This window comes from Homalodisca vitripennis, chromosome 4 (genome assembly GCF_021130785.1).
Source record: "Homalodisca vitripennis isolate AUS2020 chromosome 4, UT_GWSS_2.1, whole genome shotgun sequence".
Lineage (NCBI taxonomy): Eukaryota > Metazoa > Arthropoda > Insecta > Hemiptera > Cicadellidae > Homalodisca > Homalodisca vitripennis.
The window spans coordinates 190269934-190287626 of NC_060210.1; the positions used below are offsets into that span (position 1 = coordinate 190269934).

Here is a 17693-nt window from a genome sequence, read left to right on the forward strand (position 1 = left end):
GACTGGGGTGTCCTCCAGGGTTCATCTCTTGGGCCACTCCTGTTCATAGTGATGATTAATGATCTGTCTTTTAACATCCCACATCATGTTATTCTCTACACCGATAAAACATCTTTGCTCGTTGAAGGTAACTGAAACATATCACAAATGAAAGTGTTGTAGCAGTAAAAAAGCAGCTTCTTGGTTCTCATCAAACTTTTTAAAACGTAACCATAATAAAACTGAAAATATAATATTTACTTTAAAAATATTAAATGTCGAAAACAAATCTGTCAAATTTTGGGTTTTAATTTGGATAGTAAACTTAGTTGGCAATCCCGTACAAATCAGGTTGTTACCAAACTCAGTAGGGTCTACTTTCTTTTATCTAAACTTAAGCTTAGTGTTAGTTTGGATTGTCTGTTGATGGCATATTTTGCTTTTTTCATTCCCACCTAACCTACGGTGTTATGCTTTGGGGATAACAGCAGTGATGAGTATGAAGTTGTCCTTTGTCAGAAAAGAACTATTAGGTTGATAGCTGGTATAAAAAGATTTGAGAACTGTAAACCTTTTTTAATTATGTACACAATTTTAACGCCCTAGTCTATTTATTTTTTACAATGTTGTGTTTGTCAAGTCACAACTCGAAAACTTTACTGAGAAAAATTGTTACCATAACTATAAGACTATAAATTGTAATTACCCCGACATTCCTACTGTAAGGTATTGAATAGTCATAAGCTACTTCAGAGTAAATTTTATAATAAATTACCTCAGCATGTTGAAAATTTAAACTTAGAAGCTTTTAAAAATGTAAATTGAAACTTTCTTCAACTGACTGCTACCTGCACGTTAGAAGACTTTTTTGAACATGTTAAACAGCCATAATCTAGCATAATTTTCAGTATTTTGACGTAGCATATTGCTTGTAGTAGCTTAAGGGCCAGCAAACAATTTAATTTGATTTAAATGTAAGTATCTCTCTGGTTTAAACCCTCCATCATGCAGTGGTAAAATTGCTGGTTGCAGGCGGCTTTTTGCAGAACACAAGCATTTTTTATTAACACAAAAATTTATTAAAGTACTGTTGTTATTTAACCCTCCGACTGATAATAAGAAACTCCCAGAATGATATACTGGTTTTTGTCTTTGCGCAGCATATTTTTCAGATATTTAAAAAAATATGTGCTAAATGCTAAGTAATAAGTGTTATATATCAATTTTTTGTTAGAAACCGGAGAAAAATGTAAAATAATACAAGTATCCATTTACTAGAGTATTGTTTTTTTTTATTTGCATATAAACTGAAAAATGTGTATTGTAAATTTTTCTTTTATAACTTAAACGGTTTTCGCGTACTAATAGCGGAAAGTTGACCGCTGTCTTTATCAGTTCACAAGAGGTATTGATGAACGTCTGTACCATCGGTCATCAGTGGAGGGTAAGGCCATACTCGTATGTATACTTAAATGAAAAGTAACATCATGAAGAATTCATGAAGTAAAAAACTTGTATGTTGTTTTATTTTTTAATTAAAGAAAATAAATGACAAAAACTTAAAATTTTCATTTTTTGCTTCAAAAGATAGTCTAATTTAACCTTACGACATACGTATTATATTGGTTTAATGTCACTATAAAATTCAATTTGATTAGAAAATAGTGAATATGTGAACATGAGGTACTCAAAATTGAGTTTCATTCACATTGCGGTACTAATTATGACTCAGTGGCCAATTCCTTTTTTGTTCCCAATTTGAGAAAAAAGTAAGGGTGTTCGTGACCGTTGCGAATGAAATCACAAAACAATGCAATGTTCCAAGTATATTTTGCACAGATATGGAACACAATACAGTTTTATTTGAAAAAATACATTGGGAAAGTTAAGCTCTGTTTTCGTGGATATAGGAACCTTGGTTCAATCATCTTGGATGAATGGACTGTACAGTATTATTACAATATCTACATGATAAAAGATCCCAGTTACCTTATCAGGGATACTAATAATTTTTTCAGGACATTTAGCAGAAATAACACCATGAACTTGGAGTACATTTTATATAATAATCTGACAACTGTATTTTGCATAGCATCTGTTTAAATTACAAACTGTAATATGCTTTTTTTTTTTTTTTTCAGATATCGAAGATTCCTGGAACCATCACGGATTCTTATTATTTCCTATTTTCATTCCAATTAATTATTGATACTTTTTATTAAAATGTATGTTTTTTATGTCAGCTAATCTTATAGTGTTTACTGAATTTTGCCGTAGCGTGGATATAATCTTTGTACTTCTATGACAACTGTTTTACGTTGTAACCAATGATATATTGTGTCACAGACATCTCATGTATTTTGTTATGATTTGTGTTGCTCACATAAACTGTCATTGTCAAACATATATGTGGCAACAGCTCCATTTATTTTTATTTGTAATGTGTAATTCGATTTGATAAAGACCCAAAAAAAAACAGGTAAATAACAGTGTGCCTTTTTACCAGATGGAGTGCTGTTGTTTTGTAATATTGGATTATATATTCTTATAATGATCTCTCTTATCCCACCTTTACCATTACATTGAAAACACCATCTACTTGGTCATTTCAATAAAAAGTTGTTCATGTTATATTAGACCTACCAGTATTTCTATATATCATGTAACTTATAAAGAATGTTAATTTGTTTATTTTCAGATCTGTTACACATATCCAGTTTTGTTGTATTTAAACCTATGTTTAGATGCATTTCATTTAAATATTGTTTTACTTGAATGATATAATTCATTAAATTTAGTTTTTACTTATTGTGATCAAGAGTGTAGGTAAAGTTAAACAATTTTTATTGTTATCTGTATTGTAAGTTAGTTAGTAATGTGCAATTCTAGGTGCTTAATTCCATTGTTTTGGTACAGTAAAAAATGTAATGGCCTGAGAACTTGTCATGCGAAGAAAAAAAAATATTTTAAGTGAAAAAAGACAATTTTTGTGATGTATCATGTTATTAATACAAAATTGGAAGTAAACACCATTATCGTTTTAGAGAAATTAGACTTAGATGTGTCACTAATTTCTGATATGTGTCTATATTGTTTTTATCTATGTTATTTTCTACCCTATGAATTTACTTACAGTCCAGCAATTTATCAATAAAATACTTTACCCTATTCATTTATTATCCATCAGCTTAGTCGTTACAATAAAAAATAGTTCATGTTATACTTGACCAACCAGTATTTCCATATTTCATGTAATTATAAAGATCATGTTAATTTTTTTATTTTCAGATCTGTTGGGTGTATCCAGTTTTGTATTAAATTTTGTTGTACTTGAATTGTATAATTCATTAAATTTAGTTTTTACTTATTATTATCAAGAGTGTAGTTAAAGTTAAACCATTTTTATTGTTATCTGTATTGTAAGTTAGTTAATAATGTGCAATCTTAGGTGCTTACTTCCATTGCTTTGGTACAATAACAAATGTAAAGGCCTGAGAACTTGTCATGCGAACAAAAGAAAAATATTTTAAGTGAAAAAGACACAATTTTTGTGATGTGCCATGTTATTAACCCATTGGCTTATACATATTTTTACTTTCAGCTCAACTGGAGTTATCCTATTAAAAAGGCTAAAAACGTAAGAGTTTTGTTATATGTTTATAAAATATTTATTTTTCAAGTATTTGGTTATATTTTATATCTTTTTGGATTAACATGAAATGGGCTTTAATAATAAATAGATAGTGATATATTTGGTCATAATTTAAAAATAATAATGCTGTACAAACTAAAAAAGTTTTGAATTTTATTTTACTCAAATAATATAAAATAAAATACCCCATTGTTGCTTTTATTTTATTTGAAATGTATTTTTCTACCTAGCAATACTAGAATATGTGTGTATATATGCATAGTTTGTCAGAATAAATGTTTTTCCTAAATACTGAAAATTCCAAGAATATTGATTTTTTTCTCTTGTAGTACACTAATATTCTTATAGTAACTTATTATTCATTTAAATTTCAATTAACTGTAGTATTGCAGTGTTTCTTATGTGTTACAACAATATAAGTCTAATTTATACTAACATTTGGTTGAAAAAGGAGTTTTAAAAAATTATTTAGATGGCGCTGTACTTGTCACGGAACGGTTCCGTGATATAAATTTTGAGCCCAGACTAGCTGTCACGGAACCGTTCTGTGATACAAGGGCAATGGGTTAACACAAAAATGGAAGTAAGCACTGTTATTGTTTTAGAGAAATTACACTTAATGTTAATTTCTGATGTGTGACTATATTGTTTTTATCTATGTTATTTTGTACCCTATTAATTTTATTATATTCGGGGACCTTTTGCTATTGTACATGTGTTACTCAAAGTGTGCCATGTAAAATCTGACTTAGTATGATACGACAGACAAAGTTAGTTTTGAGTAAACTTGTAAGTTACTAAGAATTTAATGTTCCTCCCGCTTATTTAGATCGGTTTCCGATTATTTAGCTAAAAGCAAACGAATCAGCTGTGATACAAAGTAACCAATGTATGTGTGGCTAAACCCAGAGCACCAACAACTTACCATTGGTATAATTAGTATCGCTGGGAAATATGATTTCTCAGCAGTTAAGTACATTCACAGTAGATTTGATATAATGGAGAACTGACATTTTGTGTAGAAACTATCTTTCTTGTATCTTGTTGTAATGAATAGCACTATTTTTGCATTCATTTTGTACTGTTTATTAAAATGTTTTTTATCTAATTTTGTTTATATGCACACCTATGTGTCCTTTTATTTTCTCTGATTGGCCACGAAAGGATTGGATCTAGGTTTGGTTTTAGTGTAACACAGCCAGTGTTGTAAATCTCTCCAAAGGCCGGTAGGAATCAATAGATAATTCTTTCACAGCACGATTATTTAATATGTGTGTAGAAGAGTTGAGTCCTCATTAAAGAAGTATCTTTAAAAAAAACTTCTTTAAAAAAAATTGAACCAAAACTATTCAAAGATTACAAAATTATCACTTATTTCAATTAAAACTATTATTGGAGTAATAGTTTACTCAAATTAGGGGAAGAGAGAAAATTTAAAATTATTTATATTTTAAAACAAACTAGAAATTAGAATGCCATTCTTATCTTCTTACGATTCCATGTGTACTTAGTTTTAAAAAGTAGTTTTAACAACTTCAATGCACCTCTGTACTGAGTGAGAGTATACTCTCATTCTCTGTACTCTGATTCTGGTGTTGCCCCGTAAAGCATCTGCCGCAGTAAACATCTGAATTAATTTTTTCTACTATAAATAGTATTGTGGACAGGTACTACTCCACTGTAGCATGTACATCAGTCTGAACCCACCCATTAATCATGACCGTTGGCAGAAACTCACCACAGTATTCCATCCTCTCTCACTACTCTAGGAAAGGTTCCTTATAGCCTGTAACATGTACATCGGTCTGAACCCACCCATTAATCATGACCGTTGGCAGAAACTCACCACAGTATTCCATCCTCTCTCACTACTCTAGGAAAGGTTCCTTATAGCCTGTAACATGTACATCGGTCTGAACCCACCCATTAATCATGACCGTTGGCAGAAACTCACCACAGTATTCCATCCTCTCTCACTACTCTAGGAAAGGTTCCTTATAGCCTGTAACATGTACATCAGTCTGAACCCACCCATTAATCATGACCGTTGGCAGAAACTCACCACAGTATTCCATCCTCTCTCACTACTCTAGGAAAGGTTCCTTATAGCCTGTAACATGTACATCAGTCTGAACCCACCCATTAATCATGACCGTTGGCAGAAACTCACCACAGTATTCCATCCTCTCTCACTACTCTAGGAAAGGTTCCTTATAGCCTGTAACATGTACATCAGTCTGAACCCACCCATTAATCATGACCGTTGGCAGAAACTCACCACAGTATTCCATCCTCTCTCACTACTCTAGGAAAGGTTCCTTATAGCCTGTAACATGTACATCACCCTAGGGCAAGGTGACTGTAGAACCATTCTACTCATTTTCAGACCCGGATGCCGCCTCCACCCTCTCATGTTCAGCATGAACCCATTCCGAGTCAGCCCCAAAAGATTCACACCTAGAAATGCCACAGAACAATAAGAATCGCCTGAGTGCCTATATTGTCAAAAGCTCATTCAAAGTCCAGAAAGATACCTATTGCTACTTCTGTTGCTGCCAGTGCTTTCTCTCAATCGTGCATACCAGTTGATGCAGGGTTGATTCGCATGATCTTTCTAGAGTGTAAGTATGCTGATTTGGATGTAGGGGACACTCCAGGAGAGACTCCTCCTAAACACTCCTAGCAACTATCTTCTCCATTGTTTAAGAAGAAAGGAGGACAGACATATTAGCCTGATGGACTTTGGTCTATCCATTCTAGACCTCCCCTGCTAATAATGTGCTACTCTGCTATTGGCTATTACTCAAAGGACTTCTGTGGTGGCACATGACATTGAAATAATAATGCTGAACTTCTATGCTGGCAAGGCGTGTATGGCGTCTTTGTAAGGTATATTTCAAAAATTCATAAAAATATAATATCAATACTTATCTCATAATGTTTTATTTACAAGGATTCGTTATTCATTGCAATTTGAAGGAAATGAATTGATCCACAGAAATAATAAGTTTACTAAATATTATTTGTTTATTTTCATTGCATAGTTTGGCTTTAATGTTTGCTCTCAACCCAACATTTTTATATAAAATGATGCATTGCAACTTACAAACTATACAACAATATAGATGTATTACATAAAAAATATTCAATAAACACTAGACTATCAGATTAAAAAATTACCTAATGAAAATGTTCCTTTGGTTTTACATAATATAAACATTACTTAAGAGAATGTTGAGTTTCCTATAAACTGCAAAAAACTGAGACAAGTCTTTTGCCCCATCAACCTTTAAACTCTGCCTACCATAAAATCTGGACACGGATAACAAGGCTACAGTAAAATCTAACAATTGATTCGGATTGTAGCTATAGATATGTAATAGAACGCTGTAGTATTAGTATCAAACTTCAGAAAAAATGTTCAACTCAAAAATAAAGTCAGGAAATAGCATACTATATGATATGATCTCAATGCTGCTGCCAAGATTGTAATTTTTACCAAAGTTTATTTATAATTTGTTATATAGTTGTTATTAGATTCGCCAGCCAGTTCTAGGGCTACTTATTTGTTGGCGTGCGAAAATGCACTGCCTAAATTGATACTCAAATCCGGGACTCTGGGATGATATGTTGAGACCCATTCATCAATTGACGAGTTTGTCTTGATTGTATCTGGAAGGCATACAAATCCGTGGCATTTTCTCACCATCCGTAGATAACAAAATCTGATTCAAACAGCAGTAGCAACCATAGATAACATCAACTGCTTCAACTTGCAATATTCAGCTGATCGTCGAGTAAACTGGAGTAGGCATTTACATCGATACAAATCATCGATCTCACACATCGATACCCTAATAACACCGGTATTAAAACATGAATGTATGTTTCAAAACATCGATATTAAAAAAGTAATCGATGTTTTTTTTAATATCGTGCTTGGAAAATAAACGCAAAAAATTATTGCAATACGACTCGACTACCCCCGTGGCTAATTTTCTTAGTTTTGGTTCACTGGCTTCAAGGAGTCAATGGGCGGATGCAATCTTCCAAAAATTATACCTGGTGGTGTTGACCTTCTGGCTGAAGTTGATTTTAGAGTGCCAATATCCACCCGCTCGAACGATCTCTTCTTCCGTGTCTGCAGTTCGGTGTCATATATATATATATATATATATATATATATATATATATATATATATATATATATATATACCATATATAAAAGTAGCATGCCAAGTCTCCACACAACGGCAAATTAAATAACTTACGAGTATATCACATAATCTATTTGCGACAGTGTAATTTATGTATTGTTTAAATTAAAAAACGCTGTAGCTATTCACGATGTTAATTTATTTCTTTTTATCATTGCTTGATGTATGAATATTGTTATATTTATAGCTTTCTTTTGTTATGGCTTTGTTAATTTTATTAATGTTTTTTATATATATTATGTAGTCTATTTATTCTGTTTTTGAGCTGCTGTTGTATATTCGTGCTCTATGCATGACTATAAATTGTTACTTGTTGCCATTGAACTTTCTGCTTAATTTTTTAAAGATGTCTTTATGTATTGCCATCTTGTTTATTGTTATCTGTTGTAAAATGTTGTTTGCCGTAAACAAAAACATTTTAAATTAAAAAAATGCTTATTACTGGTAAAAGGACTGAGTATCACTGGTTAAATTAAACGTATTTTAATAAACATTATCTTACTGTAATTAAAAAATGTATTTTTAGACAATGTGCCAACCCAATAAGTAACATATATTTTATAAATGGTACAAAATTGTTACTAAAATAATTTATCGTGAATAATTATTTAGAAAACATACATTTATTTTTAATGCTTACCAGATTTTTATTTAAGAAGAACATTAAAAAAGTTTTTCATTTTTAAATTATCAAGGATAAAAAAAATCCAAATACTATTTTTAGAGAAAGATTGTATTAATTTATATTTTATGGATAAAAATTGATTATATAAAAGACATTTTAAACGACTAAAAGTGTCATCTAACTCGTGAAGAAAAATAAAGTTTATAACAAGTTTTCCTTTCATTCTATTCCTACACTGTGTGAGTAGGCTATAAGGGCCGCAATTGAAAATAAACGTTCTGATGGTACGGATGTGGAAACTGGTGCAATAAACGAGTTTGACGTCTTTATTGCACTAAAATTGAATAATACAAGTTGTCCCGTAGTTCTATGCAATTTGTGACATGAGTGGGAACATCGACACGACCCATTGCCAAGTCAAAACTGAAAAGAATTTGGTTGAATTTTTTAGCTAGAAAATATCAAAAACCAAAAACTATGGCAGCATTGAAATAAGCGGTAGACTCAATTTGAAGTAAATAGTATATTTTTAAATATGCAAATATAAGCCAAACATACATTTGAATGCAACATCTAATGAGTTAGAAAACAAAAATTGTTTATTTTTTAAGTTTTGTCTATTATAATAGTTGGAAAAAATTGGATGGAACTAAAAATGTTGCAAATAATTCCAAACTGGTTACGGTAATCAAACAATAAAATGTCAGTTTTCGAAGTTTAATACAACAAACGTGGATAAGTATTTCCCACAAGTATGGATGACTAGAAAATATCGGCTCCCAACTGACAATGGCTACAACATCGAGCATCGAACTCACAACATCGATGTTTCAGAAACATCCATCATCGATATCAAGTGTCAATCGTATAGGTGCCGTAACTGAACTGGAAGTAGGAACACTGGAACACTGAACAGAACGAAAACAATCATCTTCAAGTTTAAACATAGTGCGGTGTTTTGTACTCGTAATAAATTGTATACGATTTCTACTCAAAGTAAGTTGTGCACTCGTATTTAATGTTGAAATGGATAATAAACTACCTAATGACAATGTCGGTTCAGTTGGATTAGATGTCCAAAAGCTAGAGTATATAGATGTGTGTGATTTAACCAATGATAGCGATGACGCCGATGAGAGACCTGAAATGTATTATCAGTTACTTGATTTGTTTCCTGAAATAGACCACAAGTATTTAAGTGATTTGTGTGAAACACAAGATGACATAACAGTTATTACAGAAACCATACTGGAAACGAACAATAACTATCCTAAAATTATACAACAAACTACAACCCAAAAAGACTCTACTACAGCCTTCAATTTAATTAATTTTCTTAAAATTTACCAAGACCCATTTGGGTATTTTTTGGATGAGAAACGAAAATGCAAATTCACCAAGGAAGCAGTAGAATTCATGAAAAAAAGGTAAGTCCTGGACTAATATATCTAAGAATTGCTGATACACTATTTTGTCCTTAGTGGGATTATTGTAATGCAGTGATAGCCTAATTTTGTTTCTATAGTCTAGAATCTAGATTATCAAATAATATGATTCTATTGTGGTGGTGACCTCCTATTATACTGCAGCTACATATTGCTATTGTCCTGAACAAAACTATATAAGGTTTCAATGGGTGGAAATTACAAATAAACAAGTTATAGAACATTAAAAGTGGAACTACTTTTCTTGCACAGAGTAATATTTCATTATCCTATGGGTGTGACATGATCGTAAGTCAACCTCCTATTGGTTGCCGCTGACCTCAGCTATTACACCATCTTCGGATACAAAAATTAACAATAATGTTTATATCAGGAGAATTTGACCCAAATAAAAGATGTTTTTGTTAACCACTCAATATTCTTGAGCCTAACCTCCTTATACAAATCCAATAAAATTTTCTACAAAAAAACCGGTTTTCTGTAGTCCATTTACTGACGATAGTTGAACGTCGTCACGAAATGGAAATCACAATGGAATTGATCAAGTTACACTTATTTGTACGCATAAATACAATTATGTAAATTGTTCATAAATCTTAAATTTGGAAACATCATTAAAATTTGTGTAACTCTAGCTTTTAAAAAGCCTGCTTCAATGTGTTTGATATAGGATAAAATTGGGGTAGGGTACGACAAGCAGACCCGGTTTTTTGTATCGAAGAATGTAATCATCGATACCTAATATTTGCATCTCAAATCCTAGACTATCAATCGATATAAAAGTATCTGTAGTCCGCAACAGCAAACATATGTTTTAAGTTGAAATGTGAATTTAATATTAACAGGGATCAAACAAATTATTATAACCAAAATTAGGAAAACCGAAGACGACCATATTTGCTCCTCTCACAGTTACATTCGTTTCTTCCCCACAAATTTCACATAATGTGTTTTTCGGTACGAGTCCTACATGTTGAAGCAACGAAAAACATGTCTTATCATCTTTCAAAGCAATGTTGTGTAGTTTTCTAAAATTGACTGCCATTCTTAATAATCAAATAATGTTACTTACCTATGTAAAATTGAAACATTACCTTACGTGTATTATTTGAAAGTGTTTACAGCTGTTTATATAGATTATTTAAGTGAATTGTTCAAATTAATTAATTAGTATCGATTGATTATATCGATGGTTATGATTGAGTAATATCGTTTGCCAATTTCGATATAAAAAACCGGGTCCGCTTATCGTACCCTACCCAAAATTGTTCCATTTGACGGCTGGCTGGTCCAACCTGTCATTTCAGACACGTTGTTAAGATATGTGGATGATTTAATTTTTTGGTAACTATAAGATAAAAGGCCAGAGCGGCAAATCACGAATTTGACGTTATCGACGTATTCTGCTCACCCTCCTGAACAAAAAATATATATAGTACTAGGGGGTGCAAATGACAAATAACATGATTTTAGGGGGTATATTCATAAGTGGTTAAGTTTCTAATGTTTTAATGTTCAGTTTGTGTGCTGTGTCTGGATAATCTCTTTACTTGAATATTATCTGCGGCCGGGACTGATAGCAGCCTGATAACGTATCTATCTGAGCTCTCCGGGGCAGAGTCAGTGCTTCACAAGATATCGTGTTCTGTAGATTGGATTGAATGAGTGCGTTGCAATCATGAATCATCCATCCACTAGTTCGACCAAGCCTAGTGAATTGTGTGTGTCTGAGTGTTTAGTAGGGCACGTAAAGAGTTTACGTTTTAACCGAAACGAAATTATTTCTTTTTTAATTGAACATGAAATTTTTAATAATGAGTGTATTTGTTCGTCGTGCAGTCGCGTGTTGTTTTTAAACCGGGAGACTTTGTTGTTTCGTTGCGATAGGAAAATTAGAAAAATTAGTAAGAAAAGAAGTTTTAAATGTTGCAATTTTTAAAAATCCACTTTTTTGTTGCTGCTGCTCAGCTATATCCGCCAACACACTAATGGTAAGTGTTCTCTGTTAATATCCATCTATATATTTATATTTGAGTTTTTCATGATTTATTAAGTTTTTTTAACTTTACATAATTGCCTTTGCATTACATTTCAATTTATATTTCTGATCAGCCCCTCTAGAATTTTATATTTTACTGATTGGTACTATCTCGAGGGATGTTTTTCTTTAATTGACCTTTGGTGCTGCCGAAGCCCGCGCTGATGGCCGGAGGCACTCGTCTCATTTCGATAACAAGTAATTAATTTGTTGCTCAAAATTAAGAAAAACATTGTTCATTTTGATCAAAATTCTGCTCATTTCAGTATTATTTTTCATTTACGTTTGCAAAGATGGCGACCCATCCGATGACGTCATCACAAGGTTGAATCATGGTCACAAAAGATCACGTGACGCTCAACGTCGATGTACAACATGGAAATATTACTCCGCGCGTGAACAGTTGTTCCATTTTTTATGTTCTAGAACTTCGTTATTTCTCATTTCCACCCCATCAAACCTTATATTTTTTTTTGTTTTATAGGACGATTCCAATAAGTTAATAACGCAAAACTCGTATTTTGCCGCTCCGGCCGTTTATATGATAATTACCAATTTTTTGAAATCATAGCTACGCTGGATAATTATTTCGATCAAATAGTAAAGCCATTGATTTTTTACTTATCGTGAAATAGTTCTGTTAACTTATTGTTATAGTTTTGTCAATTATAGCGTAACCTACAATCGCTGCTATTTATTTTAATGATGAAAGCACAAATATTCGACAATATATCACTGAACATATATTTAATATCGAAAGAATTAACCACACACACCACATTCACTTTTCACTGCACTTCATACTTGACGAAAACATGTAAATGTATTATTGTATAGCAGCTGTCCTCAATAATATTGCGGACGCATCGCTCACTCAAGTAGGAGAGAGACAGATGTCGAACGTGGAGGCCGATTGATGTCGAACGCGGAGGCCAATTAATGTCGAATGCTGCCGAACGCAGAGGCCGATTGTGCCTCTTTGTCGCTTGTTCCACGCTCTCGCTTGCACTTCAAGCCTTAAATGGAACGCCTCAGAGTGAGGTAACGCCGCATGAGTCATGTTTTTTGGTGCGTGCAGCCGGCTCCATCGAATTATAAGACGTCACGTCAAAATGCAAGGGTTTAGCAAAACTCTCACAAAACATTCAATTTTATTGCTATTTACTTGACTGAGTTATTGTTTTTTAGCTAGTGAAACATATTATAATATACTATAATTTATAAGCACTGAAGTAGCCTATATAAATAATTTTATTTCAAGAATAATTTTTTTTAATTACTTTTTTTTGGTAATTGTGAAAGTAATGGCCGGAGCGGCAAAATACCAGTTTTGCGTTATTAACTTATTGGAATCGTCCTACAGAACAAAGCAATATAAAGCAATACAGAAATGAGCAGAATTTTGAGCCAAATGAACAGTGTTTTTCTTTATTTGGAGCTACAAATTAATTAGTTGGATCAAATGCAACAACGTGGCCACCAAACCAATTTTTTAAAATTATGACAATCAAAACTTTTTTTACTACTTTACAAATTTTTCTGTCACAAGGAAACATCAAAGTCTCCCAGTTTAAAAACAACACACGACCGCACGATGAACAAATACACCCATTATTAAAAATTCCATGTTCTATTAAAAAGGAAATAATCTTCTGTCGGTCAAACGTAAACTCTTAACGTGCCCGAGAAAACACTCTGACACACACAATTCACTACGATTCGTCGAACTAGTGGATGGTTGATCCATGATTGTCACGCACCCGATCCAACCTACAGTACACGATATCTTGTGAAGCACTGACTTCTGCCCTGGAGCGCTCAGATAACAGATACGCTATCAGTCCCAGTCACAGGTAATATTTACAAATATCCAGACACAGCACACAAACAGGACATTAAAACATTAAAAACCTAACTATTTATGAAAATACCTCCTAACACCATGTTATTTATCATTTGCACCCCCTAAAACCATATATATTTTTGTTCAGGAGGGTAAGCAGAATATGTTGATAACGTTAAATTAATGATTTACCAGGTCGGCGTTTAACCTTATAATTGTAAAGCCTTTTTTTTGTAAATTTTGAAAGCAAGAATTTCTTTGAATGAAGTTATCATCTATGATATGTGGTGTAGTTTTATAGGAAATGTAATGCTTTAACTGGAAAATTTTATTCATTGATTTATCTTAATTTTGTTCAATTTTACATAGATTTTTGTAAAATACGACATTTGTGTTCTCCTTATATAAATCATAGCAAACACGCAAAAACCGCAAGGGTATTTTATTCTACTTTGATTCACATTGTTTTTCTGGGGCTTAATACATATTTATGTATATAGTACATGTTAATTCATAAACGTTATTATTCGAGCCTATACTAGTGTTTAAACAAATATTTAATAATGTATGTCGTCATTACGGTACCATCACGTGACGATGGACGTGTACTCACGTCGTAGGTGGTTAGTAGACGAATGAAGACGTATTGTGACCTGTATTCCGTTGTTCAGTTTTAATGATTAGTGTTGTGTATAGGTTTTATTAAGTGCATGTTTATAGAGTTAGTGAAGTTGACAAACAACATGGTGGTTGTGCTTTCTGACTTAGGCGTGCCACAACGCTTTGGTAAGATTTGTTTATTTTAATCTACTTTGTAATTATGTATTGGGTTAGTTATTTACCTGAAGAAGAGATCAGATTGCAGATCTCAAAACGTAGTGTTACTGATATCTTGTTTCACTGAACGATGGCAAGTGTCCGGAAAAATCCTGTTTCCTTGACATTAAGCCATACACGTAACGATTCATTGGATGATTAAAACGCCCAAAATGATTGTCTGAATAGGATCTATCAACGATTGCTCCTCACTTACGTTCTGATAGGTCTTCAAATTATATAGGTTAAACAAAGAAAGTGAAGTTACGTTTTGATATGGTGGTCACATCAAGACCTTAATTGAATTAGCTGGGTTTGCACCAGGCAAGATGCTGCGCAAGTTTTGTTTTGACAGTAAAAATCACAAGTCTAGACGAGAGAGATGTTACAACCAGTATCAAACAGTTTGCAAGAACTGGAGAACAGTGTTAGATATTTCAATATTATAGAACCAATAACTTATTTAACAAATTACAAAATGTACATTTTGTATAGTTGACGTCAATATTACTTTTTTAAGACCAAGACATCGATCTTTCATAAGCATATTTCAGTAGCCATATAATTTAACAGAAACAATGAATAGCCTAGCCTATAGTTATTCAATAAAATTTAACAATAGATAATGATAAGAAATGTAATTTAACAATTAATATAGTATTTAACAAGTACAAAACAAGGAATGTAACAAGAATATTCTCAGTCAAAATCTAAAAGCTAATATCAATATCAGTCGTAACGAATTCATTCATACTGTAAAACGGATTATTTAGTAACAAGCAGAAAAATTTTGTTTTAAATAATTTTAACTCAACACGGTGGGCTTCAGCTGGTAATCGATTAAACATTTTTAAACCAATGTATGAAAATGACTCTTGGTACTTAGTTAGCCTAACAAGAGGTACATCTAAATTATTTCTATGTCTGATAAAATGAGCATGTGATGTGAGTGTGACCTTAGAGGTATGGCACCAATACCTAATTTAACATTTACTTAACATGAATAAATAAACAGATTAAAAACAGTGAGTATCCTTTCCTGAATGAACAAGGGTCTACAATGGGCTCTATAATTAGAGAATGTGATAATTCTGAGTGCCTTTTTTTTGCAGGAGCAAAATTCTATTTACTTTATGACCACAGCCCCACAATAAAATACCATAACTTATAATACTATTGAAGAATGCGAAATAGGCCACCCGTAAATAGTGTCTAGGGATACATCTTTTGAGCTTACGGAGTTAGTAAATTACTCTAGAGAGCCTAATGCAAACAAGGCTAATGTGCACACCCCAGCTTAGTTTGGGATCAAGGTATATGCCAAGTAATTTTACATGATCACTCAATTGTGGAAACCTTAACTCATGACTACTTAAACCAAAAATAATGGATTGAGTTTTACTGTTATTTAGGAGTAACCCAGTATTTTTAAACCAATCATTACATTCAGAAAGGCAGTTACGATATAAAAATTGCTGAGACATCACTGTCGTGTGTGAACAGACTTCGCATTGACTCGTACGACAACCAACGATCTACAACTTGTGTGACTTGAGTCACAGACTTTCGTTGTGTTGTGAGGGGGTGATTCTATTCTTGCAATAATGTAAACTCAAAATATATTAGACCCAGTAATTGATTACGTTGATTATTCTCGGATTCTGAGGCTTCCAACTATGGGAGGTATTGTTCTGTACTGGTGTCTAGTTATTCTACAAATCGTGAATTAACCATAATGCTCCTTATATTTGCTGACTACAAATGATCGACAGAACGCAAATTACCCATTGCTTAAACAAGTTTTTATAGTTCTTTCTGTATAAAAACTATTTAAAAATGTACAGTAATATAATAATGTCATTAAAAATAATATTTGGTCCTTTCCGTTAATTCACCACCACTAATTTTTATATTTATAATTCCGTTCATTCTCCACCAGAGGCATTAATTGTGGAAAATACATTACGTAACTAAACAGAAAGGAGAAAATAAACACGACATAAGGAACTCAAGATATATTTATATTGTTGTTATGAAATTTTTAAGAAACACTTAGCTATAGTGAAAAACCTAAACCACACACTTGTACAAACGGATGTAAATTAAAGACACACCATATTTAAAAGTTTTCTATGATTATTGGGGTGGCATGAAGTGAGAGATGTGCTCCAACATTTTTTCAAAAAGGTTTTTTGGGTCCATATTTTTTGCGCCACATTTGCTTGCATAAGTAGCCTTGCAACATTGGACGAAATGTACCCCACTGCCTCTTATTGCGCTATTTAACTTTAGACCACATATTTTCAACTGTATTAGTGTGGGTAAAAGTCTCGGGGTCAACGAAATTGATTGAGTGGTTGACCGTCATGTGATGGTAATTAGCTTCAAGTCCGTTGTAGGCACGCCATTGATCAGTTATAATAGTTGTTCCCGGACATTTTCAATAATGATGGGCAATAAAGTTGGGGCTGTTCTGTTAGAGACAGGCACAAGAAAACATTCCTTTGTTTCCCTACAAATCCCACCCAAAACCCACTGATTCGGAAACAACCTACCTCTGTTATACTTTCTTTTACTGAAGCAACTTTCATCAATCTCAATGGTAGTATTAGGACCTCCAATAATTACATTGTTGGTCATTAAAGTGTACTCAGAGACCTCCCACATATATATGTTCCAATCTACAACTGTATTATGGTTCATGTGTAGTTCGTCTTCACAGAAGTATATTCCTTCTGTTGTTTTAATATCATAGAGGTGGAAGCTGATATTCACTTCCCGGATCCCTCATCTGTATTGGACAAACCAATTTCTCAGCTCAGAACTTCATCTTCTGCTAGATGTAGCCGTGAAAAACCTTCTGTAACTGCAAAAAAACTGGATCCATCTGAATCCATTGAAGAATTTTTTAATAAAAACATTGACTGCTACAGGGAAAACCATCGACAATTAACTAAATCCTCTGACAACAGTAATAAAAGCACTCATTTTTTAGACATGGGACAAAAACAAAAAGACAAAGAGAAAATACACTACAAAACCAGGACTTTTGTAAACAAAAAATATATCAAGCCCAAA

The 17693-nt window shown here is 32.7% G+C and overlaps 2 protein-coding genes across 2 annotated transcripts in view; both read left to right on the forward strand.

The window, feature by feature from the left end:
• The window catches only part of LOC124361340 (E3 ubiquitin-protein ligase RNF216-like), a 63729-nt gene extending 60442 nt beyond the window's left edge, over positions 1-3287 (forward strand). Inside the window, exon 13 of the mRNA XM_046815390.1 lies at positions 2121-3287. The gene's annotated coding sequence lies outside the window, so the exon portion shown is untranslated. The remainder of the gene's footprint in view (positions 1-2120) is intronic.
• A 6058-nt stretch (positions 3288-9345) lies between these two features.
• The window catches only part of LOC124360815 (E3 ubiquitin-protein ligase RNF216-like), a 39682-nt gene continuing 31334 nt past the window's right edge, over positions 9346-17693 (forward strand). The window contains exon 1 of the mRNA XM_046814733.1: positions 9346-9900. Coding sequence (XP_046670689.1) covers positions 9500-9900 — 401 coding nt within the window. The 5' untranslated portion in view covers positions 9346-9499. The remainder of the gene's footprint in view (positions 9901-17693) is intronic.